This window comes from Uloborus diversus, chromosome 7 (assembly GCF_026930045.1).
Source record: "Uloborus diversus isolate 005 chromosome 7, Udiv.v.3.1, whole genome shotgun sequence".
Lineage (NCBI taxonomy): Eukaryota > Metazoa > Arthropoda > Arachnida > Araneae > Uloboridae > Uloborus > Uloborus diversus.
In genome coordinates this window covers 72284735-72305338 of record NC_072737.1, presented here as the reverse complement: position 1 = coordinate 72305338, position 20604 = coordinate 72284735, and the positions used below count along the sequence as shown (strand labels likewise).

Genomic DNA, 20604 nt, shown 5'->3' with positions numbered 1-20604 from the left:
AAAACTACGATTTTCTGTTTTTTAAAATTTATAGTGTTAAGAACAAAAAAAAAAAAAAAAAAAAAAAAAAAACTGCATTAAAACTAAACCGGTAAGTGCAGAAAACCAAACTACACGTATGCTGACGGTGTTTGCGTAACAAGCATCGCTCTTCGAAAATTGTATGGTGTAAGATGGATCAGTTTTTAGATCGCGACACTGATCCAGTCATTTAAATCTTCGGCCAAAAAGCGTAAAAACTGCCAAAAACTCCGTAAAGAAAGAAAATTTTTTATTGCGTATTTAATGTTTTCTGTATCATATTTGAAATTTGTTAAGTATAATTGTTTTTGTTCTTTATACCGTTAACAATTTGTCACTGTTTAAATCTGCGGCAGTGGACTAACTGAATCAACTGACATTGTTTTGCTTAAGATTTCACAAATTTTAGCATAGGAAGTGAAAACATTATGTCGAACTAATAAATCATTTCTTTTTACTTTCTTCTATATCTAATATATAGAAGAAAGTATTGGATTCGTGCAAATTTTCGAATTTCGAATTTTGACGGATTCGAACGTTTTGAGGTGTGCTGAGTCCATTTCGACCATTTTTGGAAAATGTATGTCTGTCTGTGTGTGTGTGTGTATGTGTGTGTGTGTGTATGTATGTATGTGTGTGTGTGTGTATGTATGTGTGTCACGTCTGTGTGTGCCCAGTTTTTTGTGGCCGCTCTACAACAAAAACTACCGCATGAAATCGAACGAAATTTAGTACACATATGTGCCCCTATGTGAACTTGTGCCCATTAGTTTTTGGCGCGAATTCCTCCATGGGGGGTGGAGCAATGGGACGTTTTTCGAGTTACGCGTGCTTGCTATTCCTCAGGAAGTAACTGGCGGAATCAAACAAAATTTGGTCCATATGTTGGTATTAACAGGAACAGGTGCTGATTCAATTTTGCTGTCAATAACTCAAACGGGGGTTGAGCTATAGAACGTTTTTAGTCGTCAATTGTGACTGCTGTATCTCAAGAAATAATGAACGGAATGAAAGAAAAATTTATCGGCAAGTAACCCTTAGTGGGTATAAGAACTGATTTTATTTTTGTGTCAACAGCTAAAAAGGGGGTAGCGCAATCTCCCGTTCTTTTTTTCCATTTTGAGTACCCTATCTCAAGAAGTAATGCTACGTTCTGGTTGAAATTTGGAATATATGTGAATCCATATGTAAACAGGCTTTGGTTCGATTTTGACGCCGATCGCTCCAAGAGGTGTTGATTTTTTTTTTTTTTGCGAATAAAAATATTTTTATTAATGCAACAATAAGAAAGATAAATCGTAATAGATTGTCGTCTGCGTATTTCTCGTGATTTTAATTGTATGGAAATGATAGGAAATATTATCTCAATGATTTAAAATTTTTAACTGTTGCCATCTTATGTTTGTTAATAAATAAAATATTTGTAATTAATTCAAGTTAAGCTTTTAAAGTAACTTTCAATTTTCGCTCTTTGTTTTGTTTTTACAATAATTCAGACATTGGGATGGTCGTCAAGTTTTTGCATGTGTAATTTTGTTTTTGTTAGGAATATTGCTTCCTCGTCAAGCATGGGGAGGGATCAGAAAAAGGAAAAATATAGAAGAAAGTTTCGTGATGGCCACAACATACTAGTTTTTTTTGGTAATACTTCTTTATGTAGTAGATATCAATTGATAATGAATAAGATAAGAAGTTAGTCTAATGATTGGGACTCTGGAGCAATGGCCAAATTTTGGACAACAACCGTTTGATTCTGTCAATGAATTATAGGCAGAAATAAATAAGGTCTTTATCTTGAGGCGTCAAGAAAATATGCAACCATAAAGAAAATTGCCAAGAACCCAAGTTATTGAAATTTTCCCCGCATATATTCTTAGAAAACTAAAATATATTCATTTTAACTTCAAAACAGTCGATTTCGATAGTTGACTACCTGGCGCAAATGTTAAATTTTACAGTGTTGTTAATTAATGTAACATTGCCGAGCTCCTATCGACTAATTAAGGATTTTCTATTTCGATAACAATAACACACCATCTGTCGAGTAACTAAGCAACGATATCGGAAAACTACATCAAGGGATAGAAATTTCGTAATATTTCAATTTTTCCCTCATTGATATGCTAATTACCAACTGAATTAAAAATTTAAAGCTCATGTGATCGCTAAAAGTATAGATATTTGGTGATGTCATATGTAGTAGACAAAATTCAACTGATCCGAATGACAATAAATAGTTAAATGTAGATATAAATAGTATGTCAATTTCAAATACAGATTTTTGTATTTGTAAATTACGTGCTATCTTGTGACTAAGAGAACTCGAACTCATAAATGTCCCCTTAGACACTAAAAATTTCGGTTTGTAGCTCTATCCGTAAGGAAGTTACAATGCGGTCAAAAGTGCATTGAGTATCTTTGAGAAAATATGATGCTAGTGGTACGGTTGTGATTTTGTTTGTTTCGTTTTATTCGAATTAGCAGGGGCACTTTCGTGCACCCGAAATCTTGCCTCAAAAAGCAATTATTGACAAGAACTACTTTTTTTTTTTTTGAAGTAATAGGAAAGTATGTGTCAGAAGGATCTGTGAGACTTGAAAACTTTACAGATTTTCTTCAAAGATTTTTTTAAAAGATTGACATTTAATCGTTGCACATGACAGGAATTATTTTCAAGTGCTCTCATACAGCTTAAAATAAATATTCATTGATCTTACAACTTATTGTTTATGAAAACTGTCTTTTTAATAGCTAGAAATAACTTCAAGTAAAACAGAACTGAAATAGTACACACATACACACAACTTCAAATTTGAAATGTTTTTATTCTGAAAATGTAATTGCAGAATTCATAAAATGATAGTTTATTCAGAAAAAAAAGTTAACTTTAACAAGACTCTATACATGAGTTCGATTTTTTCCCAACTTCTCATTGTTAAACTTTTTGAAGTATGCCTTGAATAATTTTGTAGCCATAGATCAGGAAAATTGCTTTTTGTCTAATTTAGATTATCAGCCGAGCAGATTTTTTAAAAATGTTTTATGGCTTGTTTGCTTTGAAATAAAGATACTTGAGAAGTTTCTTTCTCTTCGGGAGAGTTTTCAGTCGTGAAATGCAGTGTTTCATTTAAAGATATGTGCGGAATTTTCCGTTTCTCTTGACTAAATTGAGATCATTTACATCTGTGAGATCTTGTTGATATCCCTCGTCGTAGTCGTAGCCGAATGGGCACTCAAGTTGATCTTCACGGACTGTGTTTCTTGCATCTACGTCATCGGGCCTGTATCTGTTGTGGAAATAATTCTCGCTCACCAACATGGTGGAGGTAATTTCATCTACATGCTTCGTTCCTGAAAAGTAATCAAAAAGTTAAAAAGTTGAAGGAAGGAAGATATTATCTAAGTTACGATACGGATTAATCAAGTAGAGTTTGGACTGGCTATTCGACAGACAGTTTATCGGAGCAGTTGAACGTTGAGTAACGTTGAGTAACTTTAATAAACAAACAGGGGGTCTAAGTAGTATGGTAATAACGGACAATTAATACTTAGACTAAAAACTATTAGAATAAGTATTAACTTTTTGAAATTTTTGCAATCTATAAGTTACATTCTTAATAAAAAATTAGAATTTAAGTGACTACAGTCCAACTGTGTTTATCAAAGGTAACACTCCTTTCTTTTCATCACCCTGATCACGATTGTATAACAAACTATAAAAAAAAAATGGATTTTATTAATAATATATGTACGTGCTTCGTTCCTGCAAAGAGAAGAAGTTAAAAAATTGTAAGAAAGATGACATTTTATTGACACAATTTTTTTTTTTCACATAGAGTTACTTGAGAAAGTAACAGCGATCTTATGGTAATTGCTGAAAATAGTTGTTAAAAGTACTGTGCCCTTGTGATCAGAAAAAGGATATGTTCCGTAGTGGACAATAACTTGTGTAACCATTTTCTCTTCGTTGTAAAATCACACTGTCGCTGTACAACATCAAACGTTGCGCACGCGTTAGTATCTCTACTAATAGATGGTGCCTCTATATACTCTGTTACGTGACGCTCTCTAACGTCTAATGTGAAGTTAGACGCTCCAACTAGGATTGAGTTGAATGAACCTCATGTACTATGATCCGCATCGTACAATAAGGCATCAAAAACCTTAGGATAGCTCCTCAGCTCTAACTCAACTTGAGGCATAAAGAAAAAGCGTAGCTAATTCGTTACATTTATTATTGTTATTTATTATTATTGCGTATATTTATACCATATCAGTGTTTTGTGAATCAAAATTATGAGTTTACCCATAAAAGCCATGTCTCTGTCGAATTCAGCTCGGAGTAGCTGAATAACTCTTCTGACTCCACATTTACCCTAGAAAAAGATTTGGGAAAAAATAAATAAAAACATTATTTAAGCAATTTTCCATTTTACAATTTTCACGAAAAAATCAGATTAATTTACTCGTTTGGTTCATATAAGTTCCAAAAGGTGAAACTTTTGGAGCCAGTAAATGACAAAAAGAAATACCTTAATAAAACGACAGCAAAGTTCGAGTTATATTATATCTTTAATTTGTAAGCGTTTCTAAATCAAGCTAGATGAAACCACCTGTGAAGGCTACCACTTACATCTCTTACCACCAAACAGATTGGTGTTTCTAATATCATTTGCACTAATTATGCCAAGAATTTCATTTGTGTGACTTAAACTTACCAGGGAATCGCAATAGGGGAATAATGGAAAATTTTAATTATATAACTCTCAAAATAGTATATAAAGGCATTTTTTACTCAAACATTATTTGCCTTCGTGCTCCCATTGTCAAGAAATAAGGTCTTTAAATTTGCCGAAATTTTAAGAAAAGTGCCAAAGGATTGGCGAGATAAAAAAGGTACATGCGATTTCGCCGTGTGGCACGTCATCCATCTGCAAAACGTGTAAAAGATGTTTTCCATTATTCTCCAAAATCTGCTACATTTGGCGACTTTTATTAAAACTTGGGCAGACTTTAAAACCTGATATTTCGAAAATGCGGGTACGAGGAAAAATAATGTGTATAAGTACATGCAATACTATACTCTTTCGGTTTCCACTTATGTAAGTTTTTTCCAATGCGACACCATCCTATGGTCTCCTGTTAGTTGTCGAGATAAGAAAAAAAAGCCAAATGGATTGAAAATTTAATAAACAAGTTTTTGATTATTAAGTAAGTATCTCACGCTATGAAACAGGCCCCATGTTACGGGTTTGTTGATGAAGACTGCATCGGCTCCCATTGCTAGAGCCTTGAAAATATCAGTTCCCCATCGCACACCTCCAGCCAGGTACACCTCGATGTTTTGGTACACATCTACAGCTTCCAGAACTTCGGCAAGAGCTTCAATCTAAACAAAATTTGACGTGAGTATTTTTAATCAATAGAGCAACAAGTGAAAACTATTAAAAGTTAAAATAAGGTTTGTGTACTGACTGATGCTGGGGCTGTATCAACTGTTTGGCCACCACTGTTATCCACAATAATAGCGCTTACACCGTTCTCAACAGCTCTGACGGCATCGCATCCTGAGAAGTAAATAATTTAATTCAAAAACAGCAAAATAGTATAATTTAAAGTACAATTCATTTTGACTAGATAGCTTACTACTACTTTTAAAGTCTGACAACAATTTCTAAAATACACATTTAACATTCTTATTTACAACTGTCAATTCCTCGTAAGTTAAAAATATCGGGTGAGAAGAAAAGTGGTTTACCCTTACTTAAAACAAAGTTCAATATCAGACGATCCTACCAATTCTTCTCTGCATTTATAAGAAACTCAGTACAAAAAGATTGCTTTACGAGTTAGAATTCCTATGTCTAGTAGGGAGCCTAGAAATCACACCGATGATTGTTACTTTCGTTCACACAATTTCCGTGGATAAAACAGCAGAAATAGAAAGAACTTCAAAGTTCCAATTTCGAATATAACTCTTATAGACACGATTCATTTCCTCCCCTCCCTCAGGTCGAACCTAATGATATGACAATCAAAAAAAGTATTGTCATCACCTCTGCACATACAATTAGATATAAAGAAGCAGTTTCTTAACGTTGTATCAAAAGATGGCAGTTGTACCAAACATTTGTGCGGAAAGTTTCATGGTTTACCCGAAGCTAAATTGAAAAGTTAAATCTTTTGTTGATCAGAAACCCACAATGGGAAGAGAGGATTAAGAAATTTAGGCTGCCATAACAACAAAGAAAAAGGGTTGCCTTTAAAGATGTCATTTGAAAATTTCTGGGTAGCTATAAGAATACTGGACATGAACAGGCTGGACGAATTCCAAAAGTTGAGCTGCTCCGTGACTGTCATGAAATTACATTTTCTTTGCCTGAGAAAATTTAGGATCAGCCATTGAAGTGCGATTTAAAAGGTTCCTCCTAGACAGCAAAAATTCGGAGTTCAAATATCCAGGAGAATGGGACAGGAACATCGTCACCTCAGAGCAAGTGTAGGATATTAGTGTTATTTCTGGAATTAGATGTCTTAGTGCTGCTCTGAGGCGACAACATGCTCATTAACTATTTCTGGATGTTAACAGATAGACCTGACATTGCGCATTAAAGAAGAACGTCAAATTTCGTTCGAAAGTGAAAGGGTGCGTTGGAAACTTATTTTGTTTTGTTTCGTTTTTTGCAACTTAAATTTGTTTTCAACTTTAATACATATTATTTTCTGCTCTTAGAAAACTCCCCTTAATCAGTTTGGATATGTAGGTAATTTCCTAATTTAAACTACATCTTAATTCGATGTAAAAGGTTGAAAATCAATAGAGCTTTGCGTCTTTCTCTCGACCATAGCCGGATCTTGTAATCATGCGACAACGATATTCATTCATTTAAGCCAATAAAAAACTGATTCCCGAAAAATCAAAGTATATCACTAAGAATATATTATTTTCCATCTATTTAAGTTAAAAATTCCCCACTGTTTCCAGATAATGCATACAAATTTGTTCGGGACAGTTCTTTTTGATGGAAAATTCCAACAAAAATGGAAATCAAACTTACAAAAAAGCTTGACGTGATTAAAAAAAAAAAAACAGAGGTCTTTCTCGAAATCAGCACACTAAAAACCATACAGATCAGCTAAAACTCACCTTGTATTTTTCAAAAAATGTAATTTCGCAGACCAGTGTTGTTTATTTTATAGAATTTCTAAGAAAATATCTGTGTAAGAGTGAAGGATGGGGGAGGGGAGTAGGGTGGTTCAAAAAAAACTTTTTTTTCAGCTAGAGTCTAGGACTTATTAATAGTATTATTCTATAAAAGTTTTAGATTCTTATTCAAACTTTAAGAGGCTGCTCAATAACCCCCAATTTAACATTAGCCGTCTGGCTAATGGACAGTAATTTACTGAATTTACTGAATAATGTATATGCATATTACTCGTGTATATTATAATATGTAATATTGTTTTTTCAGTTCAATGAATTTTTTAAACCCCCCTTCCCATACTTAATGAAGTTTGGGGGAGGGGGTTGAGCACCCTCTTTCAGTTGAAATAGGAAGCTAGAATTCTTCCAGTATATTACTATGCATAAGTGGGAAAATATTAAGAGGTATCCTGTTATCTAGGAGAAACTTTTTTTTTTGCATGCATTTTTGAACAGCTCTGGGGGGGGGGAACTATCTGTAAAAGTCATCGGGGGCACTATACCCCATGGTACATCACTACCACTGAAAGATACATGAATTTCAACGTACCAGTCAGGATGCCTCGAACAACGATTGGCAGATCAGTCAATGTCGTGATCCAACGGAGATCTTCCCAACTTTGCGCGGGATTAATCAAATAGTTGTAAATTTCCGAAACAAGGAACGAGCCGATGCACCTCTCGTATCTTTCGTATTTCTGGTCGACCTTAGTCGTTTTGAAATAGCCTCTGCCTTTCACGAGTTCGATGTTGGACAGCACGTGATGACGTCGGAAATAGTTTCTGTTGTTGCCACCGAAATCGGCGTCGATGAAATTCTCTTCTACGGCGTCTAAGTGTTCGAACCCCTCGTTAGACAAATCATTTTCGATGTTTGGAAGACTGAAAAAATATTTACGAAATTAAGTAAAATTAACATTCTTTTTATCCTAACCATCAACATCAAATCATTAAATCGAAGAGCATAGATAGTCAATGCAATCAAATCCGGACTAGTGATATGTACCATTAAATTGAGGATACTCTTATCTCGGGTTTTGTTAAATCCAAATTATATTGCACAAACAAGATCTCATACAAACAACTGAAACGTATCTACGTTTATATATTTCCGCTAGGGCGATTTTCTACCCTTTTTAATGATAAGTTCTTTATTCTGGCGCAAACCGTAAACATATGATGAATTTATAGCAGAAATGGAGAACATGCGGACACGAGACTGCATCACGCAGCCTCCATGTGGTTCTTGTGTGGTCATTACAGCAGCTACGTAGCTCTTCTATTAATAGAATACAACCTCGATAACTCTGATTTCTCGGAAAGAGAAAAAATCGAGTCATCGAGGTATTAGGTTTTTAAAAAATCACTACAGTAATTGTCACAATTACGCATACGTCACACGTAACATGCGACCGCTTTTCACAACCATTAACAAAATATTTTCTCCTTCATGTTTTTAATGGATTAAAGTTGCAGAACTTAAATATTGATTTTTTTAAATATCGGGTCATCCAAAGTGGTAATCAAAATCGTTTACATGAAAGATAGCCTATTTTCAATGAGCTGTAGCTGAAGTTTGTCACCTTGCATCTTCTTTTCGTTAGTACCATTAAAAGGACCATATTATTTCCTCTAAAAATAGTTTTTTTCCGAAGGTATTGTTTCAAATAAATATGAAGAGATGGGTTGAAAATATTATTTATTGTTTACGAGAAAATCTCGTTCTACAATAAATAAAGAATGGTGTTTGGCATGGAAACCGGCTTATAGTGATTTTGCAACTGTTCTTCTTAGACAGAAACAGATTTTACTTCTCTTTTAAAAAGTTATTTGGCAAATAAAGTGTGGTAGAAACAGAAAAACACCTTGTTCTGTCTGATTTATCAGTATGTTTCCTGACTTCTTGTTAGTTTCGTGACCTCTTGACATCTCTCACTACTTTTTGTCTTATTCTGATCAGTTTTTGCCCTTTTATAGAAATTTCAATATGGCATTTTTATTGTTAGTACTCTAAGTATATTATGTTACCGTTATACGATATATATCACCTTCATTTTTTAGAAAACTTACCGAATATACTCTGGCAAGACTAGATGATCCTTAGCAGTAAGTATTAGATTTGGATGAACTGGCCGGTCAACAGAGATAACAATGGCTCTGTAACCTGCTGCCTCTGCTCTTTCTACAATGCTTTGGGTGATGCTTCTATCGAAAAATATGAAGGTTTCCATCCACAGGTTGGCATGAGGAGCTCTCAGTGATATTTCCTCAAGATCTGTACTGGAGAAAGCGCTGACGATGTACGGAACACCCTCGCACTCTGCCGCTGGAAGCAAAAGAATCATTTTAGATTCGTCAGTTTTAAGAATAAGAAAATGTCTCTTCAAGGTATGACAAACGGAAATTGCTTCTACAATTGAACGAAGCAATTGCCTGTTTGGGGATATTTTGATGGTTGAAATTTTAACCCTAATTCCAACCAAGTAACCCTAACACCAGTAGACCACGTTCATTGTTGATCACTTTTTCATTTCTTCATTCTCTTAAAATTACTTACCAGTAAAATAGTTATGTTACTGGACCCAGATCAACCTTGTCAAAATAAAGCATTACCCCGCATATCGAGCATTTTCAAAAAAATATGATCAAATTATTATGCTATGGCTTGAGTTAGAGCCGCTATGTAGATAGGTTGACGCATCAGATTGAATTTAGCCGTTTTTGATCGGATTTTTCATTGTTGCGAAGCTATGGTTGTTACCCCAGCAAAGTTTCGTGTTTCGCCAAATTTGCCGTTAATAATATTTTATTTAATAAACAATTCACGTGTGCAGCTAATAATCGCTTGCAGTGAACAATCACCAAACGCTATAACTCACCTGAAAAGACATCCACTAGAACACGCGCTCCGATCCAAAATGGCTGATCTTAAGCTGATGCGCCAGCTCAGGGGCCTTAGCCTGAGATTCATTGTTAATGACGTCAGAGCGTAAGTCGATATGTGAATTCGTTATTATATATATATATATATATATATATATATGAGGATGGCGTTTTCCAAATTTAATCTTATCGACAAAATTTATTTTCTACCCCAGTTTATATCATTAAACTGCAACCGAAAATTAAAAAAAAAAATGTTGCACATGTTTCCAGGGGTAATCAACGCTTATTATTATTATCTAATTTTCTCACAATCTTTTAGTTTTAAAATTATCATACGTCCATGCCTAACCACGGGACGCAGGAAAGGAGATAAAAATTAAAAATTTTATTTTTAGGAACCGTGTCTCAGGTGTCCGACGAGTGGACTTTACAAGGGACACTACGTTTGGACATCTGTTATGTACTATCATGCATGGGAACTTACAAATTTTAAATAAAAGTCAGAAATCTTAACAATAGACCACACGTGGGACCTTACCTTTCTACTAATGATAAACACTCGTTTTCAAGTGTAGAGACTTTTATTTATTTATTAAAAAGCATTGCACACAACAGAAAAAAATCTAGTTACAGTGGCAACAGCAATATAAAAACAGCAATTAAAACCAATTATACATTTAAACTATTAAAGCATAGCGCTTCGAAGGGAAGAGGGTACGCATCAAAACATTTTGGACACATGAAGTCCTAAAAGGTGACACTAGCGAAGTTTCAGAGATTAAGCAAATAAATCTGAAAGGGATTTTCAGTAAGCGTTGAATGGTTTTGAATTATATTTACGTTTATATTAACGACTTCGAGTGTAGGGAAAGATTAAATTCAAAAGTTAGAAATCCTTGGTTATGCACTCTTTTTTTTTTTTTTTTGTAAAATCGAAAATATAAACAAAAGGCTAAGATACGAGAAGTTTTATGAATATGCACTGGTATGTGGGAGAACTGAGGGGGAAGTTGAAAAATAGCACATCTGAGGAACGAAAATATAGTGTGAGCAGTAAGAGCATTAAGGAAATGGGCTAAAACCAAGCAATGTAGTACATGCCTATACTTGCAGATAAACATATTGGGGAAGTCTCGGAGTGGTTAAAGCACCCTGGTAGTGTGAGCTCAGTATTTCTGAGAAAGCGAATATTATTTAAAGTTAACGTAAAAATGCTGCCTCGGTGTAAAAGAAGTGAATAACAATTCTCTGAGACGATCCTAAAGATTTTTTCTGAGGTCGAATAATCGAAATATTTCAGAAAGGTGGTAGTGTGACAAGAAAAAGTAAGTATGGTAAAGAATTTCGTGCTAAAAAGGTTAAAATTTGAAAAATACTTCTCAACAGACTATTTGATTCACTTTCTATTTGAGCACTGTGGAATCGCTCCAATTAAAATAATTATTTGTTTTGACTTGAAGCTCAAAACCAGAAAGTTCTAAAAAGTAGATTTAATTTTAAACCACTTTTCATCTGCTAAACATTTACTAAATTCTGAGTAAATTTTATAAACGTAATTGTTCTTAACTTACTGTTTAAGAGCATGTAATTAAAAAAAAAGTAAACCATTCGAATTTTTAATAAACTTTTTAGTGTTCTTCAGCAGATTGAGAACGCCGATCTAATCTATTACAAGAGTTTCAGTTGATGAAAACTAAAATCGTGCTGTATGTTTTTGTACAAATTATGTTATATTGACTGTTGGGAATTTCAAATGATATTATGAATTCCTTATGTTTATTTTAATATAACATTTAGCTATAATAAATTCCCAATATCCTTGCATCTTGTAAGGTCACAAATGCTAATTCAATAATTGTGACATATTTTCCAATCTTGGACACGTGCGTGTCTCGCACCATGAAACAACGAAGTTCTTTTTCATTCAGTTGGCCGCGGTTCTAACATCGGGAAATGTATGTCTTGAAATCCATGCAAATGACTCTGGCTAACTATATATAATGTTTCATTAGATGATATCTCTCTTTCTGTTTCGAATACCTTATTTGTAATTGCTTGGTCAGCCGAATCGGCTGTTTGCCGTCATGCTCTCGAATAGGCAGTTCAAAAATAAAATTTAACAGCTAGCCTAATTTTAACTCAATTGAACTTCGACTAGCTAAATGACTTTAATTGGTTTACAGATTTAATATTAAAGAATATTCAAGTTTGTTAAATTGGAAATGCTTCGCAAGAAATAGTTTTCAGTTCATATTTTTCATATGCAAATAGCTCGTGGAGGAAATCATTTGTGTATTATCGCCATGGAGAAAACTAAATGATAATTTCAACTACAAGTAGTCTTTCCTGTACATGATTCCTTTTTTTTTCACTCCGCGATTTAAAGAGCACTATTTTAATTTGATTTTTATGGGGTAAGTTCACTTGATTTAATCCCTCCACCGAGCTAACATTGACTTCTGAAGTGACTGGGAAGGAGAGTATGTTAAATTATTTTCCCATTTTAATACTCGGCATAAAACAGTTCATTACAAAACACGTTAGGACCGAAAGGAGAAAATGTTACCTCTAGCTATTCCAATTTCACCATCTGGATCCGCAAACTCCATAAACGCATTAGAAATCAATCCAAGAGGAAAAGAAGAATCATCTCCTAAGAGTTGAGTCGTAGTGTCACGTGTACCAACACCACGCAAAACTCTAGGTCTCAGACGCAATCTGTAAATAAAAAGAAAGCAAAAATAAATGGTTCTCTTTAGATATTAAATAACATCAAGATTAGCAAAATATATGAATGAGGTCTCAAGCTAATGGCATTGTCGTAAAAACTTGATAAATTTGCTTTTTGCTGATGATTTGTGTAAGATTATGTCTCCTTTTAAATGCCCCCATATAGGTGGTTCTTAAGTAATGGTCCATTGACCGCCAACAAATCAAGGACAGTAGGCAAGTTTGCGATATTCACTACCTTGAAATCGCTAAAAAGATTTCCATTTTTTATTGATTGCTACAACTACATTTTGGAGCAAGTACGGAAAATTTTATTGTTGCCCCCAAACTGCTAATAATGATTATGATATATGCATTTTAACAATTGAAAGGATGTTTTACGTGTGTTATCACACAAAAGTAGTTAACTTGTAGAACGTCTTTCAGATCGACTTCATACTTTAAGAATACGCTTTTACCCTTTAAATGTTTCTTTTGATGCTGACAGAAAAAATAGAAACGAAGTATTTTAAAACATTAATTATTTAATAAACATTGCAACTATGATTGTTAAATAACTCATGAAATATACTTAACTCTTAAATCTGCATTTGATCATTTTTTACGGATTTCGGTGTAATTTAAAATACTTAATAATCATTTCATTAGAAGGATGAACCTTTTTCATTATAATTTCATATTATTTCAAAGATTATCTTAAGGAATCTTCAGTACCGACTCGAATCTTAAGGAATCTTCACTGTAAAAACGATTCAGAAACGTTCCTGGAAAATAATAGGCAGCTGATGTGCCCAATTTCAGCCAGTAACATATCTTACAAAAACCAGGAACGTTTTCCGATAAAAGTCAGTAACCTTTCTGAAATATTAAGAAATCTCCCTTAATAAAGCCAGTCGAGAACCTTTTAGAAAAATATAATAGGTCTAATTTATTTGATTAGAACCTTCCTGATTTACCAAGAAAGCTCCAGAAATATTAGAGCATCCACTGCCAAGCTACGCGAAAATTGCAAGCAAGAACCAAGCATATTCCTTGCCTGCAATTCCTGCCTCGCAAAGCTGTAGCTATCCAGTGACTTATTTGCTTCCATTGGAAGCTTAGTCAATCCGGATGGGCCGTAAACAATATAAAGCCGATACACTTAATAAACACTCTCCGTCAATATTTAAACTGGTAACAAAAAATATTTTTCACACCAGTGCAAGGTCTGCATTCGTGCATCTTTTAGGAATTCAGGAAACTTTTTTGCGAAGATACTTGATTTTTGGGGGAAATAGGTGAAAACCTCTGAAATCACGAAACGTTCCACGGAAATAACCAGTAACGTTTTGGAATTTTTTTACAGTGTTCAATGGGCGAAAGTCTTAATCTCTAGATCACAAGATACCACTTTTATTTTTACTAATGATAAATTCACGGATTCACGTGTAGCGACTAAAAAATTAGACGCTGCACATCAATGCGTTTTAGACTCATGAATACCTAAAGTTAACAATAAATAAAATATTAGCGGCTTCGTGGAAATCTGAGTTAGCAGTAAGACGAAGCACAAGTGCAGCCAACTTCATCTTTGCGGAGAGGTCATCATGACAGTCCTCACATCTATATAAAGTATTATACTAGGATTTTCGCAGTGTTGAAACTAAGGTTGGACCCCAAATCACTCTCGCTGCCCGCTTAAGACAAAGCTATTAAAAACAACCTGCGCTAGTAATCTATAAATTAAGAGTATTACTACACAATTTTAACAGCAGAGATATCATACCTCAATGTCTATTTCCTGACTTTGTAAAAGCGATTCGACCTAGAACCTCCCAAAACAAGATCGCTCCCCTTCAAAATCCTCCTATTGCCCATCAGAGGGTGGTACTACCCCCGCTGCTCTAGACAATGCAAAGCATCAGCTGGGAATTGAAATATTAAAGAAGTTTAAAATTATCACCCTTACGAAATGATTATTATGAGGGAATGTAAAGATTTTTTTTTTTAAGTACGATTGTATACATACTGTTGGTTCAGATCTATTCATGCAATGGCCCTACTTTGTTTCCAACCCTTGACCATTCATATACACAAATCAGTTGAAAAAAGACTGAGTTTATTCATTTGTTATTTTTCAATGAAAATGCTTTTCTTACCTCTGGAATGCACGTTCATTCTCGAAATAAGTAGTCTCGTTGTCTGAACCGTGGTTGTATGTATGTTCTCGAACTGAATCTACCTCCTTTTCAGTGAATGTTTGGAAGTCTCTTACAGAAAGGAAATCTTGGTATCGTCTTGCAATGTATCTAAACACAAACCGGTACACATACATTATGATATTGAAATCTAGTACAAAAAAAGACAAATAACAAATGTTTTATGTTCCCTTAAAAAAACTTATAGAAAAAGAAATTTTATAGTATTTTAAAAAACAATATTTATGTTAAGATATCTCACACCCACAGTACAACTCTCACACCTGCAAAACTACTTTCCGAGAAAAATCAATTTAAATGTAATGCGCCTTAGCTTAAATTCTTATATTAACACACTGACACATATCAAAAATAAAGTTAAAAAATGTTTTTTTTGTTTGTGGCTGTCTTGCATTTTAATAGGACTGATAAAAAAGGCACCAAGACATGTATCTAGCTCAAATCGACAATTTTTGACTTGTGGCAGTGACACTAACGCATCTCAAACATAAGTTTTTTTTTTTTTTTTGTGTGTGTGTGGCTATCTCGCATTTTAATATAACTAATAAAAATGCACCAGGATATGCATAAAGTCAAAATCGACAATTTTTGACTTGTGACGGTATTAGGTGAGCGATATTTGTTTTATTGTTTGAATATCTTGAATTCGTTACGAATGCATTACTTGTAAATCATGGATTCTTAAGATTAACTAAATTATACTAAATAAATTGCCTGAATAAAAATTTCCCAACGTAATATATATTTGTTCAAAACTTTATTTTACAGTTTATTCTGTCTTTCAAAGCTCTATTTGAATTTTTTTTTGATTCAAAAGGGTTTTTTTAAAGCTGATTTAAAGATACTTTTCTTCGTTTAATGAGTTACTTAAGAAGTAACAAGTTTTAAAGGGTTTTGTTTTCTTTCTTTTTCAAAGATGCATTAAATGCTTGCTTAACAAATGTATGCAAAGAAAATATATTGTCTTAATTTCAGGAATTCCGTCAAGGGTCAATGATAAAAGCTTGGACACACAACTTAGTACGTAATATTTCCACCATAAATATCGTAATTTGTTTGGAAATATCATTAATCGTATTGTATTGAAGTCGTATATATGTAAACATTTTTCTCTTTTTTCTTTCCTTTCATTTAATTTTTAGATTAATGTTATATATTCGTATGATGCACATTGAGGTCTTTTATAACATGCTCAAATATTTTAGCACTGAACTTTAAGAGCAAAGAATGAATGTTGCAAAAACTAAAATTAGTTGCGATAAATAGCATAACTAACTTGACTCTCAAAATTTTAATCTTTTTGTAGTTACCATTTTTGTTCTGATTGTAATATACATGTTTTGAGAAGCTTTTTTTAATATCAAAACATCCATTCAAGTTTTAAATTTTTGTATTATTTAATCATATTTTGGTGCCACGAGCTCTAAAAATGATTTTTAAGTTTTTATTTTGCGGACTTTGAACCTAAAATACGTACAAGATATCATCATAGTAGTCATTGTCATCCAGACGGCAGTCACAGTCATCATCCCATTCGATGGGCCCTTGGTAAACTGAAGAGTCATCACTTCCACTGATCTGAAAAACAAAACAAAGGGTATGTAATGATAGAAATACTTAAATTGCAGCATTTGTCTACTGTGAAAATGTTTAGTCTAATTTTATTTAATTGCTTATTTATTTAATTTTACACATTAAAAAGTTTTAGGATTTCTTCAGCAACTTTTGCCATATTTGTTGCAGCACAGTGTCTGTAAGGTTACCCAAAGTATTTTTTTTCTTTTTGTCATGTGTGCTCTGCAATCTACAAGAAAATGTTCTAACCCAGTTGTCGGAAAATGGCGGACCGCGGTCCAGATCCGAATCGCCAAAAATGTTTTAAAAGTCTAAATTACACAAATTTATTATTTAAAAACATTTTTATGTAGGCAATAATATCTTTAGGTGCAACTTTGTTTTACTTTTTCTAGTATTTTGGAAGTGATTGATAGGCTGATTTAAGTTTTTAATGGTTAGTGTTGAACATTGTTTTGCTTCAGGGCTACAATAAACCTTTTCTTCAATGAAAAAACATTTTGGGCTTACGATGCTAAACACCTGTGAAGTGTTACTGCTTTACATTGGAATCTTTAGCTTTTCAACCATATTTGAGTTGTTTCTAAATATTTCAGTGTCTGCTGTCTGTTTTGTGTGTTAGCCATTATGTGTATTATTCAGTTTTGAAAGCATATTGCTTTGAATACTGATTTGCTTGCATTTTCTCTTTATCTTAAAAAACTGAAATACTTTAAAAATAACAAAAAGAAAAAAACGATCTTTAGATAGGACAATTTTGATTTTATGAAAAAGTCTGCACATTTTCTGTTTCTCCAAGCTTGTGAATTTTGATATTGCATTTGAAGCAAAAATTTGATATTGAACAAAAGTAAATTTGTTGCCTTTGCTATGGTTCTAGAAATTTAATTATAATCAGAGATAAGCAAAAAATCTTTGCTGCAGAAAGTTTCTACGTAACGAAAACCTTTGTTCACTAACATTTTTACAAGTGACTTGAAATTGTTATTTTTAAAATAAAAAAATTGATACATCGTAAGAAATAAAAAAGTTCTGCAAACAAAACAAAAGAATTATCTTCTTTGTTATACAGTTTTTTCAAATATACGGCATTGAATCCCTATTTGTTTGCATTTGCCCTTAACGTAATTCTTCTAAGCGAATTAAAATACTTCTAATGTTGCTTCAATCACATTAGGTACGTAAAAAAACCATTTAGTAGCGAATTTTTCTATTTTCACAAAATACTTGTTCATTTTCCGTTTTTTCACGGTTGTAATTTAGAACTTTTGCACTGCTTCAAATTCTGTATTTCAAAAAAAAAAACTTGCCGCCTTTGCAATAAATCTAGAAAGTTTTTGACTATAAGAAAAAACGTCAAACCAAAATTTAGAACCAAAGACACATTCTAATAAGGATAATCTTTCTTTTTTAAACATTTTATAAGTGACTTAAAATGATTTTTTTTTAAATAAAGAAAAGGAAACATTATAAGAATGTAAAAAAAATCTCAAAACGAAACAAAAAACATTCAAGTTACATATTTCATGCTTAACATTACCTGAGCTTCGATCGTTTCATCAAAACCAATGTCAGCACTCAAGTCTGCTGAAGTTTCAAAGGAGGCGCCGACACCTATACCTACACTGCCATCGGGAGTGGGGGAAGCTCGAATGGTAGTCGCTGACACCAGAAGGAGTGAAGCTAGAGCCCAGCTCAACATTGTTACGGCAGAGCTTCCTACAAAACATTAAAACATCAACTGATAGATATATGAGAAACCTGTGTGCTTTATGTACCCGGCCTTACACGAAAATTTCATTAAATACCGTCTATTACTTATTCATTAGCGTGCAGAATCCTTTTGCAGTTCATTCACTACAGATGGAGTTATTCTCAAATGCCCTAAAAACATGTACAGTGGCTCCCAAAAGTGTTCGTACACCTACGACTTTCAATAAAATAGACCCCTATCTATTGGTTGGAATTAATATTTCAGAATAGGTATTTAATTATAAGATCTATGATCCATTTTTAATAAAGTTACCTGAAAAATTTTAATAAAATATTAAAACTTAATTTTTTAAAAATCAAAAACCAAAAAGCCGGAAATTTTATTTCACAAAAGTTTTTGTATACTTTGAAAAAATATCTATATGTTAGTAAATGATCTAACATTTTACTAAGCTATTATTTAGTACAATATCATGTAGTATCAACAATAGCTTTCAAATGTTTGGGAATAGATTTCATTATTTTTTCTTTCCTTTTTTTTTTTTTTTTTTGTGCAATTTCTGAGTAAGTGTTCAACCACACTTCGAGTTTTACTATTTCTAGCTCTCTTTTCGTTTCAAAACCGTATTTTCGTAATCTAGCCTCCAGATATCTCTAAATATGTTACATTAATTGCAAACCTGAAGATTGAGGGGATATTTTCTGAACTTTAGGACAATTTTCAAGGCACTAGACGCAAACGTTGAAAATCATGTGCTTCTTACCGTTATTTTGATAAAAAACAAAGTTGTTTCCGATAACCAAATTTTTGGCTAGTAGTTTAAAATTGTCTTCTAAAATATTCAGATGAACATGATGATTCATTACGTGAAATACACCGCCAGCTCAGTCATTTCTGAAAATGATTGAGCTGGCGGTGTATTTCACGTATTTTTGCTTTAGCCCTGGCTAATGGGCATTAATTTACTGAATATGATGATTCATTATTTCATCAAAAAATTCCAAACAACCAAGTCCTGGTGCGGATATGCACCCTCACAGAAGAACACCTTCACCGTCCTGATTAACTGATCAAACTAAGTTCTTGAGATTACGTTCCTCATTTTTTCTTCTATTTACAATTACACAACAATTTAACAAGACCTGTTGAGTTTATTTTCATCTGTAAGTAAGACGTTATTCCAAAACGTTTTGGAGCTTATTTATCATTGATTCTGTGACGAAAAGCGTAAGCTTTCTGTTTTTCGCACAAACGACGAAATTTCGGATGGTGTTTGCTGTTTTTTACGAACACCAGTCATTTTGAAGTAATAAGAAAAATATTAAGGAATAAAAAAACAAAAAATTAAAGCCAAATAACTTTTAAGGGTCAACACAATGCAAAAATAATAAAAAAGCGACATATGAGAATTTTAATCATGAATTTATTCGAAAGGATTTCAGCGTACGATGGCTTTTGTGGCGTGTTATTTCTCTGTGTCTTCGTTTTTTGACCCATTTCAAAAAGAAAATCCGTCAATATTTTTTAAAAACTGCTGGGTTTCATTTAGAATGACATAGGAATGATGAGAAAAAATATTGGACTTCATATTCGAATTCAGTTTTGCCTCATTTAGGTTTTACTAAAAAATTCCAAAGTGTACGAACACTTTTGGGAGTCACTGTATAACATATTTCTGATGTGGATTTTATTCATTTAGCTAGTATGTGTGTTTTTCAAGAAACTCAAAAAGATACTTTTCAACTCATATTCTATATTTTTCAACATGTAATCAATTTAAATTGGGTGTTAATTTCGATTTCTTTTTTTTACTTACTTTGAGACTTGAGAGATGTTCAGAGATGTTTCCAAGTTTCTTGCTGCCGTGCTGTCGCGCGAACGACAGTCAACTCGTCCGATACTTTTAAACCCCTCTTTTAAGACGACTTCTTAGAGCTTCTCTACCCGTTTTCACTTCTCCCAAACTGCTATCCCTGATTTCCCTGCGTATAGATAAACATGTAATTAAAGGACATGTGCAAACTTACGCCCATAAGCATCACCTGCTTCCTTAGTAAAGACACTTTAAAATGGAGTCTTGAAAAGATGAAGAAGGTAAAGAAATAAAAATTTTATTACCTTCAAGAACCAACTTTGCACTGTTTGGACAAAAAAATAGTAGTTTTATTATAGTTTAAGAGCAAAGATTAATTTCTCTGGACGCGTTAACAAATAAACGGTTTCATAAAACCGATGTAAGGAAAAGTTGGAATCATTGAACTGATTCTGTTCCTGAG

General features: G+C 33.2%; 1 protein-coding gene across 1 annotated transcript; it reads right to left on the bottom strand.

The window, feature by feature from the left end:
* Positions 1 to 2826: 2826 nt before the first annotated feature.
* LOC129225813 (2-Hydroxyacid oxidase 1-like) lies at positions 2827 to 20307 on the bottom strand. Its single transcript, XM_054860324.1, has 11 exons — positions 20145 to 20307; positions 18155 to 18333; positions 16517 to 16617; positions 14980 to 15129; positions 12678 to 12829; positions 9296 to 9551; positions 7776 to 8107; positions 5497 to 5588; positions 5246 to 5410; positions 4328 to 4397; positions 2827 to 3372 (listed from the first exon to the last, which is right to left on the bottom strand). Exons 2-11 carry the CDS (start codon positions 18314 to 18316, stop codon positions 3149 to 3151), a joined length of 1704 nt encoding a protein of 567 aa, XP_054716299.1. The 5' UTR covers positions 18317 to 18333; positions 20145 to 20307; the 3' UTR covers positions 2827 to 3148.
* Positions 20308 to 20604: the final 297 nt, after the last annotated feature.

Bases quoted from the DNA above. Each gene is read 5' to 3' on its own strand.
- LOC129225813 (XM_054860324.1), bottom strand. From the start codon at position 18,316: ATGTTGAGCTGGGCTCTAGCTTCACTCCTTCTGGTGTCAGCGACTACC. The intron at 16,618-18,154 runs GTAATGTTAAGC...TTTGTTTTTCAG, and splicing joins ATGAAACGATCGAAGCTCAG to ATCAGTGGAAGTGATGACTC. The intron at 15,130-16,516 runs GTACGTATTTTA...GTTTGTGTTTAG, and splicing joins GACTACTATGATGATATCTT to ATACATTGCAAGACGATACC.